Source organism: Peromyscus eremicus, chromosome 8a (genome assembly GCF_949786415.1).
Source record: "Peromyscus eremicus chromosome 8a, PerEre_H2_v1, whole genome shotgun sequence".
Lineage (NCBI taxonomy): Eukaryota > Metazoa > Chordata > Mammalia > Rodentia > Cricetidae > Peromyscus > Peromyscus eremicus.
The window spans coordinates 15864041-15888100 of NC_081423.1; the positions used below are offsets into that span (position 1 = coordinate 15864041).

Consider the following 24060-nt stretch of genomic DNA (forward strand, 5'->3'; position numbering starts at 1 on the left):
TGGCAGCCTTTAGCCTGGCATGCCACAGGAGTTTTTCTCCCTTGAGGCCTTAGCAGATGGGTGGCTCAGGTGTAATTAGCAGAGTCGGGCACCAGCCTTGACTTGGGCAAAAGTTTAGTGGGTGTGTTTGGTTTCCCAATCACCAAAGAGGAGCAGCATTGTGCACCAGCCTCACCTCCGCCTTCTAGCTTGAGGGTGTGTGGATGGAGGGACCTGTTGACAGAGCTGTTAAGAGGAGACCAGCTGCCTGCTGCGCATGGCCAAGGGAAGGGAAGCCAAGTGCGTGCAAACCCCATGGGGACAGACGTTGCACCAGATCGCTCACAGAGAGTTTTCTCACTCCTCAGTTGCCTTCCAGGCATGTGCACAAGTATAAATATATTAGCAGGGGTAGCCCTGCATTTGTAGATTAGGAAACTGAGACCCCGAGAAGTAAAGTCACATGGCAGGAAAGCATGTACCAAGATTTAAGCCGGAGAGATCCGACCAGAGTCCTAACTCTTAATCGACCAAGGGCCAGACAGTGAGAGTTAAATCTGAGTCCACTGGAGTCCAAGGCTCCACGTTCCCCATCATATCCCAGGACTTCCCCAGCGCTGGTAATGTGCTGGGGAAAGAAGAGCCTTGGGAGGACAGCTGGAGCTGGGGCCAGCCTTCCCTCCAGCTGACCCAGCCCCGTCCTGTAGGCAGGAGCTGGCAGGGGAGACGGGAACAGTGGACCAGGATGGGACGGTGGAGACAGGAAAAGGGAGAAGGAATCATGAAAAGGAGGCGCAGAACAAGAAGGCAGTGTGTGGCATAACTCAGGAGACACAGCCTCCTGCTGGTCCCCTGGACCCAGATGTTTGGTTCAGTGTACATTCGCTGCACCAGTACTTACTACCTGCCAGACCGTGCTAGGGGACGAGACCTAACAAGGACTAAGTTACATTCTGAGAGAGGCAAGACCCACCGAGAAATGTGCCCAAGTATAAACATAGGAGTGGGTAAAATCGTGGGTGATGAGCTTGGGTTGTGTCAAGGAGATATGATGATGGGATGCAGTAGAGGGATATGTAGGTGTGCTGGCTTGCTGACGAGATTTATGTCAACTTGACACAAACTGTAGTCATCTGAGAGCAGGGGACCTCAGCTGAGAAAATGCCTCCATAAGACTGGGCTATGGGCAAACCCGTAGAGCATTTTCTTAGTGATTGTGGGGGGGCCCAGCCCATTGTGTGTGGTGCCATCCCTGAGCTGCTGATCCCGGGTTCTATAAGAAAGCAGGCTGAGCAAGCCGTGAGGAGCAAGCCAGTGAGCAGCACCCCTCCATGGCCTCTGCATCAGCTCCTGCCTCCACATTCCTGCTCTGTTTGAGTTCCTGTCCTGACTTCCTTTGATGGTGAACAGGAATGTGAAAGTGTAAGCAGAGTAAACCCCGTCCTCCCTGACTTGCATTTTGGTCCCATGGTGTTTCATCACAGCATTAGAAACCCTGACTAAGACAGTAGGACTCTCACAAGGCCTCTCAGAGGAGGTTGAAAGGGACTCTTTGGTAAGAGCTGTGGTTGCTGACGCAGGTGGCATCCCCAGCCTCTGCCTCTAGGCCTGCACTCTATACCTGTCTAATTTTTCTGTTTCTTCTCTCCAGGTTTGACATCTACAGGAAGGTACCCAAGGACCTCACGCAGCCGACGTATACTGGTGCCATTAGTGAGTAACTGCCCTTCCCACCATTACCCCAGCCCTCTACCTGCTCCCCAGAAAGCCATCCTCTGCTCTATGCAGAGCTCTGGAAGAAAGAAGGAACGTCAGGTGGGAGAGAAGATGTGCCTAGCAGCCCACAGGCCTTTCACCTCTTTCTACACAGCATCTCTATCCTTGCTATATGACCCCACAAGGTAGAAGCATTGGCTGTGTCTAGAAGGATGCAGAAAAATACCAATGCAGGCTCAGGATCCCTGATCTCAAAATCCAAAGTTTTTTGTTCTCTTTCCGTCTTACAGGGTTAGGGATTGACACTCTACCACTAAGCTATGTCTCCTAGATCCAAAAACTATGTGCCTGAATCCAGAACTCTGAGCCCTGACATGCACTGTGAGTGGGAAGTCCACCCCTGACCCTGTGTGATAGGTGGCACTGAAGATGTGCTGCTACCTCCAGGCTGTCTAGGGAAGTACACTTGAAACATGAATCACCTGTTCAGACTTGGTCCCCGTTCTCAAAATGCCAGCTATCCTAACGTCTAAATACAGGGCCAATACGGCGGTTCAGCAGGTGAATGCATGTGCTGTGCAAGCCTCATGGCCTGAGTTAGAGCCCCAGAACCCGTGGTGAAAGGAGAGAGACACACACACAATCACCATCATCAAACAATAGCAGAAATTAAATAAAAATTAAAAAAAAGTAAGATCTGAAGGAAAAATATCCAAGCAAGCAGATCGGAGGTGGGAGGGAGGCTTGCTTTTACCTTCCTGCCTTTGAAATTAGTTGAATTGTTAATGATTTTAGTCACTAAAAGAATTCACAAACCCACGGACTTGGTTCAGTCAAAGGAACCAGGGCGTCTCAGAAGGATGGCCATTGCAGCCCCAGGCAGGGAAGGAATTACCTGAGCCTCGCAGTGTGTCAGCAGGACAGGGGACCCAAAGACCACAACTGGAGCCTAAGACAAATAATGACTGTTGGTTTGGAACCCAAGGAATTAGAGGATGGGCCTTTGAGCCTGTCGTAAAGGAATCGGGGAGAGGAGACAAACTCCCTCAGGAATTCTGGTAACCCCTGTGAATACTCCTCCCCTCTCCTCCTCAAGTGTGGGTTGGATGTAGCAACTCGCTGCCAGAGAGAAGAGAAGAGACATGTAAAAAGTAACGTTCCTGTAGAGAAGCCTGGAGATGACGGCTCAGCCATTGATGGAGTTTGGCATCACCGTGGTTGGTCACATACGGTCGGTCACATATGGGTGCCTGAGGGACGGGCAGAGGCACCTTGCCGCTGAGGGCCTTCCCCATTAAGCTACAACCCTGCTGGATGTGACAAAGCATCCCAGTCCCAGACTGGAGGCCTTCTGCCAGATACCTAAGCAATACCCTGCCAGAGGGGCAAGGCCTTGAGAAGCTGAGGGAAGAGGGATGGGCCCACAGATTATGGAAGGACTCAGGAGGAGTAAATGCATGGGAGGATCTAGGATCTGTTCCTGGAGCAGAAACAGCATTCCTGGGAAATCCGGTGAAACCTGAGTAAAGGCTGTGGCGGAGCCATGAACATGGCAACAGTGTGAATTCCTCCACGCTGACGACAAAGTGCTATGGTTTTGTTAGGTGTGAACAGGGGCGTCCAGGAGAAGCTATGTGGGCACTGTCCTGCCTTTGTGTCCATTACTGTTCCACAACAGAAAACGTCCTCAAAAAATAGTACTCAGAACAAACCAAAGTCACCGTTGAGTAAGTGGGAACACTTTGGCCTCATGTCTCCGATGCTCAGAAAGGGGAAGTGACTCATCCAGAATGTCACTGTTTACAGAAGGGACAGTCAAGATTAGGTCTTGAGTGACCAGCCTCCCCAAATGCTTGGTATGGGACAGAGAATCTCACAACAGAGGCCAGGTGATCAGCCTGGAGTCCACTCTCAGGTAGATTGGTGGCCTTAGAGATCCTCACAACTCCAGCTAGCTCTTTTGGCCCTCCCTCTGGCTGGGTTTCTTAAAGCAGCGTGTACCTTCTCCAGTGGTGGAAAAGAGAGCACTGCCTGGGTGCCCACAGGCCTTCCTGTCAGGCAGAGCCGGCTTCGTCCTCCTGTTTAACATCTGTGTGTCCATGGGCAAGTGGGTGGGGCACGTGAGTCCTCACTCAGTGCGTGAGTGACTCCTGGTAGCCCACAACTAACATTGAGTATGAGACCCAAGAAGCCAAGTAGCTCGGTGCTTCCTTCTCCCCACTAGGAAAGAGACTTAGACTGTGAGAAACGGGGCTCCTGCCACCCCACAGCAGCCCAGCCTCCCTGGAGATTTCTCCAGTCTTGACTTATCCCACCTGTTGAGCAATCAGGTATGTGCCCTCTTAAAAGCCCAGGATGCACTTGCCCCACTGTCCTGCACTCTGGGGCCAGCTGTGCCACACGCCCCCTCTCCCCGTCTCGGTTGCTGACCGCTGGACACACCTTTCCCACCTCCGTCAACAGCTTCTGCCTTCTCTCCAGCCACCTTCTATGTCACTGCCTGGCTGGCCTCTGTCACTGGGGGCAGCCAGCCTGATTACAGCCCACTGTCATACAGATGTCCTTGCATGTCTTCGAATCTTCTGTGGCCATTACTGTGAGGTGGCCCTCAGCGGGGGAAGGAGCACTGAGCCAAGGGGGCGTGCATTTTCAACTGTTTAGAAAGTTCTGCCTGGCAACCCTCAGGAACGTGGTCTGCTGAGCCTTTCATCCAACGAGGAGAAGGTCTGAGACGTGGGAAGCCAGCCCTTAGCTACCATTTGGTGCACAAATATTTATTAAGCTGGACCTAGGGCCAGGCCCCGCGCCAAGTGCCGGGACAGCGCTGATGAATGGCTTCGGTCTTCGTCCTTGAGGCTCCTACCGCCGAGCCAGGCGGGCCAACTCAGGCATGCGCCATTGCATACGCTGTGGGATGACTGCTATTAATAGCTGAAGGAGACAGCGAAATTCTGGGGCTTGAACGTCACCCTTTGGATTTTGCCTCCCCCCCCTTACCCGACTATGTGACCTTGGACGGACTCCTTGACTTTCTCGCAGACTGTAAGGTCTCAGGTCTTGCCCCCTTCAACTTGGCAGCACCCAGCTTACTACTAGCAAGCATCTGGAGTTACATTCCAACTGCCCAGGGCCTGAGTCAGTTTTAGAAGTCTGGAGTCAGAGAGCCTCCAACCAAGCCTTGCCCAAACATGGCTTGAAAGCCCTCATCCAGCCTTTGAGATCTGGAGGCCTTGGTTGGAATACTTGCTACCTGCCTTCCTGGTTTCTCACTGTGCCTGCTCTGAGCACACGCTGTGTTAGACCCTGAAGATGCAGTGGCACCAAGACCTCACCTCTGGTTCCCCAGTCTGAGACAGGCATCAGGTGCACTTCCATAGGAAAGTACTTGTGGGACGGGGCCCTTGGGCCCAGCTGAGTTACCCTGTCTACCTGCTGGGTTAACCAGGCTTTGGGACAGGCCTTGAGTAAGCACACAGGTCTCAGAGAAAGGCCTCCCCAACCTCTCCTTCCTCCCACCACAATGTGGGCAGTTAGGACTTGGAGGTGTGTCTGCAGGGAAGGCAGCTAAAAGATCAACATTCACCCTAAAGTCAGCAATGACCTTCAGAAAACCTCCTGTGTCATATACTGCAGCACCCAGTGGTGCTGGTGTGGACAAAATGAGGCCAAAATGTGGGTTCTGGGTGGCACTGGGCAGAAAGGCACAAGGGTCCAGCTGCAAGATGCTTTGCCTGCTGGCAGATTCGTCCCCAAGAAGCAGTAACCACCAGAAGCCAGGACCTGGGTCGGTGGCTGAGCCACTCCAGGAGGTTTACTCCACAGCTGGAAAGGATATTTGAGCTTATCTCCATGCCATAAACAGGACAAAACAAGGCCAGTGTCTGAGCTGGGACCGTTTACAGGTTGCTGAGTATGTGAAGCATGGCTGAAAGGGGGTGTCTATCATACTGCTCTTGGTGAGATGGACAGGGCCTCAAAGTGTGTGTGTGTGTGTGTGTGTGTGTGTGTGTGTGTGTGTGTGTATGTGTATATATATATATATATATATATATATATATATATATATATACATATATATATATACATACATACTTTTTGTTTTGTTTGGGAGAGAGTGTCCTGGCTAGCCTGGAGCTTGCTGTGTAGTCTAAGCTAGCCTTGAAATTTGGTCAGTCCTTTTCACCTGAGTTCTTGTGCTCCTGAATGCTGGGCTTGTAGATGTGGGCTATCAGGCCTACCAACATATGCTTATTTGTGTGTGTGTGTGTGTGTGTGTGTGTACTATATAATATGTATAATATATGTAATTTATTAGTATGTGATGTTTGTGTATATTAATATTTTCATGTGCTTATGTACCCAATTGAACCTTTTCTTGTTTATAATATGCACATAGTCTCTATTTTGTCCTAAAGTGAAGCCTTTAAATGCCATGTCTATACAGCTTCTTCAAAGTAGAGCAGAGGTTATGAATATTCCATCCCCCATCTCTGTGGCTACAGACTCATCAGGCAGTTTGGGGATGTTCCTTCTGTCGTTTGCAGCCCAGGTTCTCAAGAGTCTTTCTAGGTGCCTTGACCATAGAGGATGGGGCGGGGGGGGTCCCCCGTCCCTTCTTGCTCAGCCTGCATTTTTACACCAGAGCCCCCATCAATCTGGTGCCATGGTGTCCTGGTGGATGGTAGGTTAATGCATCACCATGGGTATGTAGTAAGTGCTCAATAAATGCTTGTCCTTCCTGAAGACAGATAGGAAGCTAGGTAGATAGCAGACTGACAGATGGACATGGATAGAGATGCTTCTCTACTGTGGCATAAAGGCTTGTGACCCAGCAGTCCTGCTGTAAGTTCAAAATAGCATAAATAGAAAGGATCAATTCCAGTCTGTGGCACAATTCAGCTCAGCCTGGCAGCTTCTGTGGTGTGCTAGCTGTCCCTCTGGTGACTGCAGGTTGACCAGGAGCCATGACCCACTGCCACTGGCCAACATCGGGACAGGGCTGTGCATATCACTAACCTGGGAAGCAAGCCCAAACCGCCATATGGCTTCTGCTGAGTGATTCTGCTCTCACCCTGTTGTGATGTTGAAAAATCCCAGAGGGACAGACCAGTGGTAGGCTGTGCCTCAGTCTTTGGTTCACTGATGTGAGAGAGAGCGCGCTCTGGTTTCAGGCCTAGTGTGGGCCATGGGCCATGTATTTCACGGCCGGAAATCTAGATGGCCACTTGGTATCTCCCAGCTGTTCATTGTGGACTCGGGATTGTAATGTGCATGGCGCTCAAGCCAGACAGAGCACCTTGTTAAGCACCAGCCATCAGTCCTCTTCCAGGCCAACCTCTGCATCAAAGGGATCTTGAAGAGTTGAACAGGGCATTTGCCTGTGTGAAGACATCCACCCTGACCACGGGTCAGGCCAATGGAGACTCTCTGAGGAATCACACTGAGGCCATGAGTAAAAAGGGGGGACACTGAGGTCATGAGTAAAAAGGGGGGACACACTGAGGCCGTGAGTAAGAAGGGGCTTGAGCAGTCCCTGGGAAGTCACCTCACCCTGTGTGTATGCTGGGGCCTCCAAGCAGCTTTCCTCTGGGGTGAGGGAAGGGCAGGGAGGGCTGACTTCCTGTCTGGAGCATCCTGCACCCCTAACGCTGACTCTGTGTTTCCCACAGTCTCCGTCTGCTGCTGCCTCTTCATCCTCTTCCTCTTCCTGTCAGAACTCACCGGATTCATCACGACAGAAGTGTAAGTCATTTTTCCCTGGGGCAGCTGGCTTTCTAGGGTCGAGATGAGGAGAGGGGGGAGTCTGGGGAAGAGACAGAAGCCTTGCAACTGGCTTGCTTCTATTTCCAAATATGTGACATCATAAAAAGGCTTTGAACTTAGCGTAAAATTGAGTCTCACTTTGTCAGAGCCCTTCTCGCCTTCCTTTGGGCCTGGGATTCCCAGGTCCACGGATTGAGAAGTCTCACACACACACACACACACACACACACACACACACACACACTCATCGTCAGTGGCCCCAAGTTTGGCCAGTGAGTTGTCCATGAGTCCTTTGATGTTATAGCTGGAAGTGCTCAGGGGCCCAGGCAGCTTCCTCACAGAGGGAGAGGTGCCCCTCTGGTTTCTCAGGCCCACGCTCAGGAGGAGTCAGCATGGGTTTCCTGGCAGCTAACACCACAGTCGTCCATCCCTGATTCCAGGATTAGCTGTCCCCCACAGCCTGGTAACCCTCCTGCCTTGGGCCCTGGCCTCAGGCTTCAAAGCCCTTTTGTCTCTGTGTTTACAATTTGTGGAATTGTCATGGGGCTGGGCTCTGGCAGCCCCTTCTCCTGCCCAGCCTTGGAATTTTCTTCTTCTACTCATGGAATGTCTTGGTTTCCTTTGCTTTCTTCTCATCTACAAGACAATTGGAAGCTAAAAACAGGCGTCATGGCTTCGGCTGGCTGTTACTATCTTTGTTACCAAAAACTCCCATTTTATGAGAGAAACTGAGGCTATGAGATGTAGAGGTACTTGCCCACAGTGGAAGAAGTGAGATGGCTTCCCAGCCCTGAGAAGCTGGCCCCACCTCCTCTTAGCTCACATCTAGGTGTAGCTTCCCACCTGCCACTTGTGTGGGAACATCTGCCTCCCTGTTACTCTGACCCTGTTTTTAACCTGGGGAGCTTCTTGGATCTGTGGAGAGAACACCAGATAAGGCATTAGGAGACACAGGATCAGGATACTGCTTTGCCGTGTGACCCTGGAAAAGTTACTGAACCTCTCTGAGTCAAATGTGTAAGAGTAGATCACATTCAAACTTCCCTTCCAGCTCTGGAAAAGCTTTGTGTGCTTTCCATGACAGCGGGCCATATAGAGGTCAGAGGAGCGGTTTGTTTCGCACAGCCCCTGACAGGTGACTGTGACCATGGGAAGCATCTTCTTTGTGTGTATTTGGGTTACTGTGTGTCCCAGGGATTACTCTGTCATGAGCTAGAGGTGAGAACATGGGGGAGAATGAGACCCTGAAACACACCGACGGTGTGCCAGGCAGGCATCCGCTAGCCTCTGCGGGCTCTGCTCTCCTCTGGGGTGGAGGCCACTCTACAGGCTGGTGTGTTCCAAGTAGGTAGGTAACAGCTGTGCACCTGTGACAGCAGCAAGGTGCAGGTGCGCGGGCAGGTGGCTTCGGTGTTGTGGACAGAAGCAGCAGCAAGTGCTAAGGCCCTGAGGCAGGAGTGGCTTGGGGTCTGTGACGAATGGAGAGGCTGGCATGGCTACAGCAAAGTCAGCAAGCAGGGGCACAGAGGCCACGGTAGGTTGAGGCAGAGCCCTGTAATTACTTAGTTAACAGCATTTCCACTTTGACTGTGGGCTCCTAAAGCTGCTCTCTTCCTCCTGTCATCCATGCCTGCTGGCTGCGGACACAAGTGGACCAGCTAGACTGTAGGTGTTCCCCCAGTGTCCTTGGAAGTTTGTTTCTGGGACCCTCACCGCAGAAGCCTAACATTCCCCCCCTTCTGCACAGTTTGCATAAAATCTGCATGTCATCTGCATAAAAACTACTCGTAATCTTCTTGGGTATAACTTTTTCTTTAAAGATTTGTTTTTATTTTACGTGTATGAGTGTCTGCATGTCTGTCTGTGCACTGTGTGCACGCACGGTGCCCTTGGAGGCCAGAAGAAAGCATCAGATCTCTTAGAACTGGGGTTCCAGAGGCTTGTGAGCCACTGTGAGGTGCTGGGAACTGAACCTGAGTCCTCTGCCAGAGCAGCCAGTGCTCTTACCAGCTGAGCCATCTCTCCAGCCCCTGGCTTTTGTTGTTGTTTTGTTTTCTTTCTGAGATGGGGGTCTTACAAGGTCTTACTGTGTAGCCCAGGCTGTCCTTCTGAGTTCTGGGATCACTGTTGTGTGTACCATGCCCAGTCCTCCTGCCTGCTTTAAACTGTCTCCATGTTACTTGAATATGTAATACAATATACATGCTATAAACCATTGCTAAACCATAAGTGAGTTGTGGGAGGTGCTCTGAGGAAACAGTGGTTCAGGGTACAGCTGGTTAGTGAGGGGTGTGTGGTGGTGGGATAGATGGATGGATGGACCTGGTGTTCTCTGAAGACTGAGCAATATGACCAAGGCCTACAAACATTGCCACCAGTCAGACCCTGTCTCTTGGTGTGTTTGTGTACCTTGTAACACTTGAGGAAGCTTTAGTCAGCTCAGCCTAGGGAGGGCGTGCCTGTGGCGCTGGGGTATGGCCACATACAAGTGACTTTTGATGTGAGTGCTTGGGCCTGTGAAAGCTGTGTAGCAGGCTGGGCCGCTCAAACAAGTCCTGACAGTGGACTCTGCCTACTGTTTACCTAGGGCAGGGCTGTCAGTGGCAGAGCACAGTGTGTTCCCCATGCCATCCGCTCCCCTGCTCAGGGACTTCCTCTTCCTGCCTCCTGGATGCTGTGGTCCCAGGAGGAAGGAAGAGGGCTGAGAAGGCTTGAACCTGGCCCACGGACTGCTCCCTGCTGTGAGTGGGAACTTAGAGTCCTCCCTCCCTGTCCTTCCTCACTGTACCAACTTGTCAGGAGTCCAGGCGGGCCTAAGATTCACACAGCAGCCTAGAAATGGTTGTGTTGCCCACAGTGGGTTCCTTTCTTTATAGAAGCAGCCTGGCCCAGGAAGTTTTCCCCAGGCTGGGGAAAAACTAAAGGTGAATTCATCCTCTCTGGGGAAGGCCACTGGTCCTGTCTGATGGCTTTGTGACCACAGTGGGTCAGCGGATCCCTCTTGCCATGAAAATGTATATAACTCAAGGAAATGAGGTCACCACTGGCTAGGTCGACACTGCAGCCCTGGCCTGTGACTATCGGTGGCGTGAAGTGCTCATTCTGGCCCTGCTGAGTGAGAGGGAGAAGGTTTATGTGGGTGCTTGGCTTCCAACCTGGGCTCTGGCCAGGCTGTTGACCATAATGAAAAAAGGTGCCCCATGAGATATTCAGAAGTTCAGTGTATCCAGGTGTGTACCCACCCCTCAGAAAGTGGCTGTGGAATGTTCCAGCCCTCGACTGCCAAGTTCCTACAGACTTTAATAGTTATTTACTTATTAGGGTTTATGACAATAAAATGTACCTCAGAGCCTCCACTAGTTGGTTTTAATATACTATAATATACCTTATGGTGCTTTCTAGGTATTGTAAGTGACCAAATGCTAGGCTATATGCCCAGGTTAACATCTTACAATGATTGCCTCAAAATTTGTCACAAGACCCCTTGAAGTTTCGGGGGGGGGGGATTGAGGCACCAAAAGGCTAAAAACCCATAAGATTAGTAAAAGGGGAGGGGAAGGGAAGCAGAGCCTAAGCCTTGTGGACATCCACAGCCCCGGCACCCCATCCCATCATCCCACCCATCTCTGTAGGGCATGTTTTAGAGCCTCAGCTACATGAAAGCCGTGGCGCTTTGGTCAAAATTATTGACAGTTAGGGCCAGATGCCTCAGTGGGCAGAAGCACGTGTCTATGCAAACCTCACAATCCGAGTTGGGTCCCTGGAACCTACTCCACTCAACAAACTTGTCCCCTTACCTCCATGTGTGTACCCCCCCCCCACACACACACATACATCATACACAATAATGATAACAAAATAAATTTAAAACCTATTGACTGGAAGACTCAGGGCTCCCCTGTAGATTTAGGTAGCAAGCTGGAAGAGGCCACTCAGGAAGTAGGAGCTTAGAGGTTACCTTGAGCTGAGTCCTAACGTGGCTCTCTACTGGGCCAAAATTGAGGAGACTAGGTGCTTAGCCAAGGGAAGAGTAGTGGGCTCTCTCCTGCCCAGCACCCCTGAACTGAACCTCGATTGTGGCCAGGACTGGTGGAACTAAGATGTCACATTGTAGAGCACCCAGGCCTCATCCTTAGCAATGTGAGGCTTGAAGGCTCCTAGGTACAAAGCAACAGATTCGTGGTTCAGAAAGTTCACCCCTGAAAGGTGGGTTTGGGGAAGAGAGAATATGAGCAACGGACCCCGGTAAGGAGTAGGATGATTGCCAGGGGGCGGAGCCAGGGGGAGGAGCCGGGGGCTGCTGGGCAGCTGGCTGTGGAGGGCATCCATCTGGTAGGCGGTCATTGGCTTTCACGACAGAAATCAGGATTTAAAAGCCAGGGTGCTGAGGCTTCCTGGTCAACCTACCCCACATCCCCTCCCGCTCTCACTCTGCCTCTTCCTGTGGCCTCCCCGCTGCATGGAAGTTTCCATTTGATCAGATTGTTAAGCATGGAGGCCAGCAACCTTGGGCAGGAATCCGAACTATTCAAGTGCTCTTCTAAAAGCAAATAAAATTGTTTTCCCTAGCTGTCATCAGACTCACGCCTCAGCCCAGAATCTCAAGGCCTTCGCCTGCATTCCACCTACATCCCCCCGCCAATACCTCCCAACCCTTTCATCCTCTCTCCCTACAAGGCCAGTTCTCACCCACCTCCTCCCTGCGCACTCAGGCCATGCAGTGCTACACTAGCTGGCGTCCCCCACCTGGAATGTGCCCCCACTTCTCCACCAGCACACACCCTTCCACTTCCTGGGACTCCTGTGTACCCCCCAAGTGTGTATTCATTCCACAGAGCTCACTCAGGAGTCCTCATTCTGGTGGGGGGTTCAGACTCTATTGCTTACTCCAGTGTGACAGGAGGGGGTAATGGAGGAAGGCTTGTAGAGCAGAAAGCCTTTGGACCTAAGGGCCTCCATACCCCATAGGCCCTGAGACCCTAGAGTGGCCCACCTGAAGGTTATCAGAAAAGCAGTAACACCTGCATCATCGGTCTCCCTGGAGGATGCCCTGCCTTCCAGGTCCCCGTCCTCTCCCGACAGTGTAACACAGTGGAAAACGCAGGACACTGAGTCCACTGGTAGCATCTTCCTCTGCCTCCTGCAGGCTGTGTGATCTCAGCCAGTCATTTGTGCTCCTCACTAAAGACACAGCAATCCTGTCCAGCACTGGCTTGCTGTGTTCCAGGAGATGCCGCATGCAAAAGTTCAGTGTTGTAGCCAGCATGGCCTGGGGCTCAGAGCTGGGGCATCTCCCGGCTTTTTGTGGGGCAGAATACACCAGGCAAGGCTATGCTACACCTCTCACATGCATCATGCACTTGACTTTCACCACACACTTTGCAATGGAGACAGTTAGTGTCCCTGTTATTTCAGCTCATTAAGTGTTGGTATTAATGATAAAGATAATGGTTAGAAACTGAGCATCCAGTCTGTAGTAAGACGATGCTCAGCGCTCCTCTTGTTCTCATTGGCCACCTTAGCAGAATCATTGAGGGCTACTGGGAGCGTAGAGAGTGTGGTATTCTCATGTGCCCTGTGCACCTCCTCCATCTACTCTAGATCCCCCTCCAAATGACTAATGTTACCCCACAGTGCGTGCTCTGCACATAGTTGTGGCACCATATTATTTAAGGAACAAGGTAAGAAGTCACATGTGTCCCATACAAACTCAGTTTCTGTTTCTGAGAAAAAAAGTTTTTTTGTTTTTTTATCTTCAACTAGTTGAACCCAAGGTAGAAACCCTATAGAAATGGAGGGTCAACTGTTGTGAAAGCCCCATTTTATTTCTAGGGAAACTGAGGCTGTTGAAGACAAAGCCTGTTGTCCAAGGTCAGTCAGCCAGGAGGTAAACCCTGGCAGCTTGGGCACTCCTTGGCATTGTGTTCTTTCTGCCAAGCAGAGCCTGTGGTCAGCCCTGGAGAGAAAATGAGACACGTGCCTGCTCTCTGTCTGTCATCTGTCTGTCTGTCTGTCTATCTGCCTGTCTGTCTGTATATCTATCTATCTATCTATCTATCTATCTATCTATCTATCTATCTATCTATCATCTATCATCAATCTATCATCTATCCTCTCTCTCTCTCTCTCTCTCTCTGTCTCTCTCTCCCCTCTCTCTCTCTCTCTCTCTCTCTCTCTCTCTCTCTCTCTCTCTCTCTCTCTCTCTCTGTCTTTCTCTTCTCTCCTGGCCTGGGCAGCCTGAAGCTTTAGCGTTTCCTCCTGTAGCCCTGAGAGCTGTTGAGAATTCTTGTTCATCTCCTTTCTCCTCCTTTCCCTTCTCCCACCCCTGCCCTCGCTGGTTTCTTGTTACTCAAGTGTGTGTGACCTACAGCAGATGCACAAGTCCAGAAGCTGGGGTCAGTGAATCTCACCTTCTAGCCATCATCTTAGTTGAACCATGACAGATTTCTGCCATCTAGAAGGTTCCTTTACACACACACACACACACACACACACACACACACACACACACACAGGACCCTTCTTCAGCCTTCTGTTGTCATCCATTCATTTCCTTCTTTTAAACTTCACCTGGGACTTCTCCAGTTATTCCGGTGAAGAAACTGAGGCTTGGAGAGATGAAGTGCCTTGTCCCAGGTACCTCAGCTTCCCAGTGACAGAGGTCGGAGGACAGCCCACAGGCCTTCTCATGTCCTGAGCTGATTATCAGGCCAGTAAGAGTCCCTAAACCATAGTGTACCCACAGAATGTTTCTTTTCTTTGAGGTGAGCTAATTGGTGGCAGCCTGTCGGCCTTTAAATCCGCTCAGCCCCAGCAGTGGAGCCAGTCAGCCTTGGCAGCCCTGCACGGGTGGCTGTGGGTGAGGCTGCACCTGGGGTGGCAGGAAACTAGCCGGCCTGGAACATTTGCCTTGGACACAGAAGGCAGGCTTGCTGACCTCATCAGTGGGCGGTGCAGGTGACTGAACCATATACATCTTACAGCCAGGGGGAACAGCCAGTTCTGGCCTTACATAACCACCAGCCCAGATTGCCGCAGGCCATGCATTTATCCTGCCTTCAGGCACCTCAGCCCCTCTGTGCCCTGTGGCCCTTCAGCCCTGGCAGCTGACCGCTCCAGGTCTTCTGGCTAGAAGACAGGGATCCGTGTCTGGGAGAAGCCTCCCCAGGGGCAGTGAGCTCACCTGAGCCACACCTGGGATTTGCCTCACTCTGCTGAGGTCATCCTCCCAGGATTGCCAGGGAATGACCTCACCCCATAATCCCTCAGCAATGCAGAGTCTAGGTCTTACCAGGTGGGAAAGGTGAGCGCTCATGGAGAAGTCTCCCTGGGAAGGGAAGCCCTCGCCCTTGGGCGCTGTTCAGTTAACCACACAGCAATTTCCTTACTAGACTGATAGTCCTTTGGAATTACGGCCATGGTAGAAGCAGGTGCTGAAGAGTCGGGAAGAAAAAATCTGGCTGAAATGGATCCTCTGACTGAACCTCACATGGCCTGTTCGCTCACTGCCCACTGATTCTGCACAGTACTTGTCAGTACTCTGAGTACTGCCTGGATAAGCCTCTGAGTCCCGCCCCACATCCCGTGCCCCGTCCCTGACCCTAGATACAGAGGAAGAGGAAGCTAGGTAGCCCTGGGAAGCTTGGGGCTTGGACAGGAGGCAGACCTCAGCTGGGATTCCACCCAGTCATTCTGCTGTATGCTCTTGGGATGGAACATGCCTCCTCTGAACCCTGGTTTCCTGGCTTTAAAATGGGAACGAGGACTTCGCACAGGAGCAGATAGGATGGCATGAATGCATATATTTGACTTCCTTGACTGGGGGTACCCCTCTCCCCTTTTGCCTAGCAAAATGAGCTGGATGTTCAGCGTCTGTGGCTGTGTCCCTGAGCCACAGTTCTTGTTGATTAAGCACTGACTGTATCACATTTGATGAAGTCTTAGTAAAAACAAAGTTCACTTGCTGGGCCTGATCTGTTCTTTCCTAACAAGACAGCCATTCACAGGGCTCTCTGGGAGTCCTCTTCTAGTACAACCTGACCCAAGGGATCAAACATGTGGGTTATTTCAAATGTTTGTTTTATGGCTTTTATAAAAAAATAATTTTTATCATTTTAAAGTGTGTGTGTGTGTGTGTGTGTGTGTGTGTGTGTGTGTGTGTGTGTGTATGTCTTGCGTGCGCATATGGGTATGTGTACGTGAGTGCAGGTGCTTGTAGAGGCCAGAAGAGGGCAGTAGTTTCCCTCAAGCTGCTGTTGCAGGCATTGTGAGCTGCCTAACATGGTTGCTGAAAACCAAACTTGGGTCTCTGGAGTTGTAAGTGCTGTTAACCACAGAGCCACCTCTCCAGCCCTATTTTATCTTATTTTTAATTGACAAAATGGGGTACAAGGTGACATTTTGATAAACTGCCAAATTATCAGTTCATCTAGTCAGTATATCTATCACCTTAACCATTTATGCTTTTTGTGAGAGAACATTTAAAAATCTTCTCTTACCAAGAGGTGGTGGTGCATACCTTTAATCTCAGCACTAGAGGGGCAGAGGCAGGTAGATTTCTGAGTTCGAGACCAGGCTGGTCTATAGAGCTTCCAGGGCAGCCAGGGCTACACAGAGAAACTGTCTCAGATAACAACAACAACAACAAAATGCAATGTGTTGTTACTGTAGTCACCATGCCTGTGCAGTAGAATAGCAAGACTTCTATCATCTGTAACTTCCTGTCTATTGACCAGCATCCCTGGTCCCCATCCATGAGTGGTTTTGCATAGCCTAGCCCACTTTCTCTGGCACTGCTCAGTTGAGCAGCCTTTGAGCCAGGCCTAGAGATGTGGTTCCCCCTCCCCATGGGGAATTATCTGGGCAGCTAACCTCTAGACTCAGCCTGTCTCCCTCCTCACTGCTTCTGTTACATGCTCACGGACCCCTGGCTTAGTGAGGAAGGAAGGAAGTGGAACCATCCATTTACAGGCCTCCCTTGGCCCATCCCCGTGTGTGTCCAGCACGCCCTGCCTGCTCCCAGCAGCCATGGTTTCTGGACCTCTGTGGCCACCCTACTATCTGGTCTCCTTGGTACATGGTGGGTCCTCCAGGCCTCGAGCCTGCTGAGGCATAAGCTTGACCGTGTAGCTGTGCTCAGTATCAAGTCAGCTGCCTGAGCTGGGTCGCAGTACCACACCGGGCTCACACTGCATCTGCCGTGACCCTCTTTCAGTCCCTCTATCAACCTAGTTCCTCTCTACTTGAGGCCTGGGCACATGCTGTGGTGAGGGGGCCTCCCTCCCCCTGCTGAGACCATGCCTTTTTATCTTCTTAGAGACCTGCAGGCTTCTCTGTGGCACTTAGCTGGGAGGTGACGAGGTCTGGTTCTGCTTGCGATGGACTCAGAGACCATTTCTGGAACCTGAAAGGCAGTGGATGCTCCCCAAACTGTTGAATAAATGTGTGTTGCTACTGTCCCTATCAGCGAGGTGGTGTGGCTGTCGGGGGCCACCTGCCCTGTAACTCTGGCAATGGAATAATGATCTCATTGCTCACCCCTGCAGTCTATGGTTGTGCTACCCTGCATGCCACAGCGAACATGACAGATGTGGTCACATGAAGGATCTTGAGACGGGAACAACTAGGGTAACCAGCCGGTCAGACAAAACCACAGGGGTCCTGTGTGAGGGTGCCAGAAGAGGGGAAGTGCTGTGCAAGTGTGTGGTGAGCTTTGGTTAAGCCGTTAGCGTTGTGACACTTGATTACAGTAGCCCTTGGAATCCAGTACAGCCGTCTGGTCCTGTGGGAGACCCGGACCTCACCCCTGGAACTTTATGGGGAGGGGGGCTCCCAAAGAGCAGGCAGTAGGTACTGTGTATCTGTTGGTGCCAGGCCCTGAGCCATAACAAGACTCTGTTTCTCACCTTACAGTTCAGCTGCCTCTTTAGAAATGGGCAGTGCTATTCCCATTCAATAGATGGGTTTATAGAGGAGATTGTAGAAAGTGCTGGAGCCAGAATCTGAACTCAGATCTGGACAGATGTCCTTACTGGGCCCCTCCTTCTTCCCGAGTAACTGTTCTCCTTCCTGATAAAGCTGTGTTGGAGGGTGGATTTGAACCTGGAGCCTTACCTCCTGGGACCTGGACTTGTGCATGCTGTTGTACCCACAATGGGTATCTGGATCATTGAGCACTGGCTACCAAGTGAGGTGGCTCCTGGCTGTCCATCCCCTCTGGGCACTGGGCAGGATCAATGTTCTATCTCAGTCCCGGTTTCTGTACTTGTCTGTCCCTCAGGGTGAATGAGCTCTACGTCGATGACCCAGACAAGGACAGTGGAGGCAAAATTGACGTCAGTCTCAACATCAGTTTACCCAATTTGCACTGTGAATGTGAGTATTCCAAAAAGCCTTCTTCTGTTTCAGCTAGCCCACTCTGTGGGTGATCTGTGTGCAGACATGGTGAGCCATCTGGGGTGAGCTAAATGCATGCCACCAGCTGCAGATCACACGTGACCTATGACAGCCCCCACCTTTTTTTTTTTTTTCTTTTTTAGATGAATGTAGTTAAGCATGTACCTGGAGGTTTTCTGGAATCAAAGACGTCTCATATACCTCTCTAGAGGGACTACATTGGTACAGGTGGCACGGGGTGGTGGAGTCTCTCTGGTTTATTAAGCCTAAGATCCTTGAGCAGGTGGCTTATGGAGAGGAAGAAGCCATAAGGGAGAGAGGGATGGGACCAGAGAAGGCAAGAGGATGAGCCCAGATGTGTGTGCAGCTGAGGTGTGGTCTGAGGCTGGCATCCCACTTGCTCTGGAGTGTGGCAGCATCATAACGCCGCCTCATCTGTCAGCAGTGAGCCAGGGCTGTTATTATCCCTGTCGCTGGCTGATGGCCACAGGATGGTTCCTCTGGGAGTTACATGACCTCTGGAGCAGTTAAGGTGAGATGTCAGTTGACCCTGAGCCCCGCTCTGCACAGCCCACAGCTGCAGAAGCCGGTGGGACACTCTCAGTGAGAGGGTTCCCTGGCGTTTTCCTTTTTAACTGCCGATCTCTTCTGTTTGCTGTTCTAATTAAGTCAGAATTACTTCCATAAGACAAAACACAATGAAGGTCTGATTTGGAGGCGGGTCCCGCCTCCTTTACTAGACAAACCTTGGCTGTGGTCATCTCAGGTTTCCCCTTTAGCTCCAGAGCTTCCCATGAGATGGTACCCAGCCGTACTGGTGGTGGGTATGTCTCCGGGATGACGGTTCTAGCCATCCCTCAGCCCCACCAGGTCCATAGCCTGATGCAGCCTGCTCATCCTCCCCCACCCCTCCCTTCCGATCACAGGACGCGGCTCAGGAGCACAGCCCGTAAGGACAGAACATTGGGTGGGCCCCGACAGAGACAGGGAGACATTCAGCTCTGTTCCTGCTTTGGGTGAGAGTGACATCACAGCTTTGAGCCCACATCGGGCCCAGGGCCAGGGAACCTGTTGAAATAGGTCACTCTTATTTATTTTTATGTTTTCATTTTTTTCTCTCTCCTCTTCTTAGGAAAATAACTTATCTGGCAGCCTCTCCTTCAGGGGCTGGATGTATCTGTGAAACAAGGAAATTCTTAGTCAGGCCAGAGGACTAGAGCAGCAGAGCAAGAGCTGGAGGGATGTGGCTCTAGGCTCAGTCCCAGAGCCAGGCAGGGCGACTTCAGACAGGACAGGCGTCCTTGGCTGTGCCAGTTTTGTGCTCTGTTCCCCTTGGGACCTGCCAGCTCTGCCGGGCTGTGACTTGAACCCACCAGAGCCCAGCACAATGGCCTTTCTTTCAAAGACCTTCAGGGCGGAGTGTAGCTCAGTGGTTTTCCCAGCATGCCCAAGACCCTGGGTTCCTGTACCACTCAGCACACACACACACACACACACACACACACACACACACGAGACTTTGTTATACACAAAAACGCACGTCTATCTATGTGTCTCTGGAAAACCCAGAGACACGGAGGAAATCACCCATAATTCCACCCCCCCCATGACAGGGTCTGTGAACATTCTGACATCATTCTGTCCCATTGGTCTCCCTCCTGTGCATTTCTGAACATGGCTGAGGTCATACGACAGGTGTCATCTCATATCCTGCTTTCAAGAAAAAAAAATAGTCTGGGGCGGAGGGGGTAGAGCACTTGCTTGGCATGCCAAGGCCTCGGGTTCCATTCCCAGCACGGTAAATGTCATAACAATGACACTACTGTTCATTACACAGCGAACACAGGAGTTATTCTTCAAGGTACGGAACTGTAGCTCAGTGGGAGAATGCTTGCTTCGCCTAAGTTAGAGTTCTGGCACAGAGGGAAATAGAGATATGTTTTTATAAACATGAAAGTACCCCTTCTGTGTTCCTCTTTGTTGCCCCCGGTATGTCATTGTCCCCAAAGCAGCCTGTGATGACAGAGGAGGCTTCTTTTCCCTCTTGGTGTGTGTGTGTGTGTCTATAAACATTGTCACTCTGAGTCTGCAGCCTCACACCCGTAGATTCAGCAGCCACAGGACGAAAGCATTCAGAGAAAAAAATACATCTGACCTGAAAATACACAGACCTTTTTCTCATCGTTATTTCCTAAACAGTATGGCCCAGGAAGTCACTGTGTTACCATTTCGTTAGTGTAAAATGCCAGAGACCACCAACATCTGAAGAGAATAGTGCATAGGACCGGATGTTGCACCTTTCGGTCTGATTGGCTGACGCATAGGACCGGATGTTGCACCTTTCGGTCTGATTGGCTGACGCATAGGACCGGATGTTGCACCTTTCGGTCTGATTGGCTGACGCATAGGACCGGATGTTGCACCTTTCGGTCTGATTGGCTGACGCATAGGACCGGATGTTGCACCTTTCGGTCTGATTGGCTGACACAGTGTCGTACAGTGTGATGAGAGCATGGGATGTGCAGATCTGTTCCCCTCAAGCAAAAGAAGCAAACGAGAGAGGGTGAAGGGCAGTGACTTCACTGTCCCCTCCAGGAGTGCAGCCTAGCAACAGTCAGGACGTCCCCCTAAGCCCCGCTTTCAAAGGTTTACCGCCTTCCTGAAGCACCAGAGGTTCCATCACGCGGGCCTTTGAGAGGGACTGCAGTCCAAAGGATGGCAGCTACTTACAGGATGGCAGCTACTTACATGGCATTCGCCTTGTCCTGGGCTGTGAGAGTAACCCGGAGGATGCCAGGTCTGGAATGCAAATGCCCCTCCATTTTACAGGGGGAGCTTAAGCATCCCAAGACTTCGGTATCTGAGGATGCGTGCATACTGGGATATGTATCCTGTTTGCTTTCTGTTTTTTTCTCTAGATGTTGTAGAACTTTTGTGAAGTGTCCCCCCACACACACACACATACATACATCCAGCTTTTCTTAAGTTCCTTACACTATTAGTGAAATAATAACCAGCTATTTTCCCACCAAGGCCTATTCTGAATCAGAGCTGTGTTCCAGCCAGCCGCCTGGGGATAGGCTCAGAGCAAGACACTCTGACTCCTGTGCAAGCTCCGTTGCTTATCAGTTGTGAGCTCTTTGTGCCTCAGTTTCCACTGATGTTGGCTGGATAGTTATAACATTGTCTTCCCCACAGAAATGTTCAGGTCCTGCATTCTTACACCAAAGTCTTTAGTGATGTGTCCAGCACATAGCAAGTGCTATTTTGAGTTTCCCAGTCTCCACAGCAAGCCTTTGGTAACTAAGTCACCGGAAGGTTAGGTAGCTTGCCTTCCAGGGACCCAAGGCCAGCCTCTCCATGCATGCCAGTTAGTGCATTCTCTACCTGCTGCTTCACATCACAGAGGAGACCTGATCCACCAGCCACTATCATTTTGACAGGCACATGGGTGACTTCTAATTGTCACAGTTTCCATCAAGGCTGACTGGAATTGCCTTTTGCACATGTCCGAGCATGAGTGTCTCTGCAAGCTGGCCTCAAGAGGAACCGTTGAGTCAGGCGGGGATTGCTTGCGTTTCTGTAGCTTTCTCATTACAGACCAGTGGCATCATCTGCGGTGGCCCATGTCACGTGTCCTTCCACACTGGCTGGCACATAACTTCCCCTACACCCACTGAGGAACGTGGCTGTTCCCATTTTCCTTCTATGCCTTGTCTTTAAAATAGCTTGCTTTAAAAGATCTATTCTTTCTCTGTGTCAAGCTTCCTCTGATATGCCTGCCAGGAAGCTTGCTACATTCCCAAAGTGGACATGAGCCTCTCCCCCTGCGCACACCGGGACCACGTCAGGGAACACAGTAGCGCAGCCTGCGCATTGTTACAGTGCAAAAGCTGAGCCACAGTGAGCCTACAGAGCCATGTTGGAGTCAAGACTGGCATTGGGGAGCACAGACTTCCCATGTGTGGACTAAAGAACCTCCTAAAAGGGCCTATGCTCCTGGAGGGTGCAGCCTGGCTCTTCCCATGATGCCACTCTGGTGCTTAGGCGGGTGCATGGAACTTGGTAGCTACAGACACTGAGTTAAGGAAGGTGTGAATGAAAGAGAGATAAATAGTGAATGAAAGGGTGCCTGAACCTGTTCACCCACTGACCCCAGAGTGTGAGGTGTGGCAAGTGCTGGCACCGGTGAAGCACCTGTCCCCTGCTGCCAGTCGGACCCTGTGCTGAGCGTTTGCCGTACCTGCTAACTCTTAGGTCCACATACTCTTCCACTAAAAGTTCAATTCCTATCGCCCCGTATTTCAAAAAGGTAAACTGAGGCACTGAGGTTAATGAGCACCTGAGTCGTGTCACATGCGTGGAAGGACACAGTGAGGATCCAGATGGCAGACCGAGTGGCAGACCCCTGTGGTCCCTCTTACCCCACAGCCTTCCTTGGTCTTTGCATGTAGCTGAGTCACCCAGGACCCTGCATCCTGGGCTGATCTAGGCCCTGCTTCCTCCTAGCTCCTGCTCCATCCTCACCAGCCTCAGGCAGTGGTAGGGGCGCTGTGACTTTGGGGGGACTGTGTTTGGATGCTGCTTTCTCTGAGCTAAGCAGTCACTTTCTCCTCTGCTGGCTGACTCCCTGTGTAGCCCTGGGTTCATGGAGGGCTAAATGGGGCATCTGCAGAAGTGGGCTGGTCCCCGCTCAGTGGGGGTGGGTGACTGCTCTCTTTGGTCCCCACAGTGGTCGGGCTTGACATCCAAGATGAGATGGGCAGGCATGAAGTGGGCCACATCGACAACTCCATGAAGATCCCGCTGGACAACGGAGCAGGCTGCCGCTTCGAGGGCCAGTTCAGCATCAACAAGGTATGGAGACACTGCCTGGGCCCTTTTCCTCCCCACTACCCACTTGACCTCAACAGAACCCCTAGCAAGCTGAGAATCAGCACATGACTGCCTGATCATTCTCTCTGAGACTGGGTAGGCTTTGGACTCCCTGGGATTTCAAGCCCCTGATGGTGGGTTCAGAAAGGGCTACACCTTGTTGGAGTGGAGGACATCGAGAGAGGTGAGACCTACCTTCAAGTCCCAGTCCCTCCTCTCCAGCAAGCAGTAGCCCACAGGCCACCTGAGGTTATAGCGGTGATGCTAACAGTGCCACAATGGCGTCACCCATGTCACAGATCTCACGTTGGGTGAATGAGTGGACACTCACCGTTCATTCCAGATTTGTAATGTGCACCTTGTATCAGAGGCAGTGAACAGTTGAGTGAGGTTCCGTGGCAGGTGGCAACAGACAGTCAGGGCATGTCCGTCACTGCCTGACATTGGTGGGCTGCCTGGGGATGGGAGGTGGCCAAGAGCTGAAGTGGAAGAGGACAGTCAACAGGACTGAGCTGTGAATTGGGGGTGACAGGTGACGCACCCACAGACCCTGCTAAGTTCCTGCTCCCAATGCTGTTTTGCAGTGGAGGAAGCCTGCGAGGGAGCGCTTCTGTGGGAGGGGCTGGGCATCAGCCCTTCAATTCGGATATGTTTGATTCCCAGCAGGGAATCTCCTTATCTCCAGGGAAATGTGAAGCCGGAATTCGGAGGCGTGTTTCTGGGGTTGAAGGAGAGCGTTTTGGGCAACAGGCCTTCCTGTAGGAGTCAGCAATGAACAGTGATGTGGGAAATCATAGGTTTAGGTTGGGGACGCTCTGAGTGAGCACCCCCAGCAGCATATAAGGGGGAGGGGGAGTGTTATTATCTACCTCATATGACCAAATCAGACATGTTGGTGACTGGACAGGCATGGGCACCCTTTTCTGCCCTGCCTTGTAACCCATCAGTAGACTATGGCCCTGCCTTGTAACCCATCAGTAGACTATGGCCCTGCCTTGTAACCCATCAGTAGGCTATGGCCCTGCCTTGTAACCCATCAGTAGACTATGGCCCTGCCTTGTAACCCATCAGTAGACTATGGTCCTGCCTTGTAACCCATCAGTAGGCTATGGCCCTGCCCTTGTAACCCATCAGTAGGCTATGGCCCTACCTTGTAACCCATCAGTAGACTATGGCCCTGCCCTTGTAACCCATCAGTAGACTATGGTCCTGCCTTGTAACCCATCAGTAGACTATGGTCCTGCCTTGTAACCCATCAGTAGACTATGGTCCTGCCTTGTAACCCATCAGTAGACTATGGCCCTGCCTTGTAACCCATCAGTAGGCTATGGT

The 24060-nt window shown here is 51.4% G+C and overlaps 1 protein-coding gene across 1 annotated transcript in view; it reads left to right on the forward strand.

Moving 5' to 3' along the window:
* Ergic1 (endoplasmic reticulum-golgi intermediate compartment 1) overlaps positions 1-24060 on the forward strand; it is a 104598-nt gene that overhangs the window by 51734 nt on the left and 28804 nt on the right. Inside the window, exons 2-5 of the mRNA XM_059270238.1 lie at positions 1631-1692; positions 7365-7437; positions 17738-17832; positions 22586-22710. Coding sequence (XP_059126221.1) covers positions 1631-1692; positions 7365-7437; positions 17738-17832; positions 22586-22710 — 355 coding nt within the window. The remainder of the gene's footprint in view (positions 1-1630; positions 1693-7364; positions 7438-17737; positions 17833-22585; positions 22711-24060) is intronic.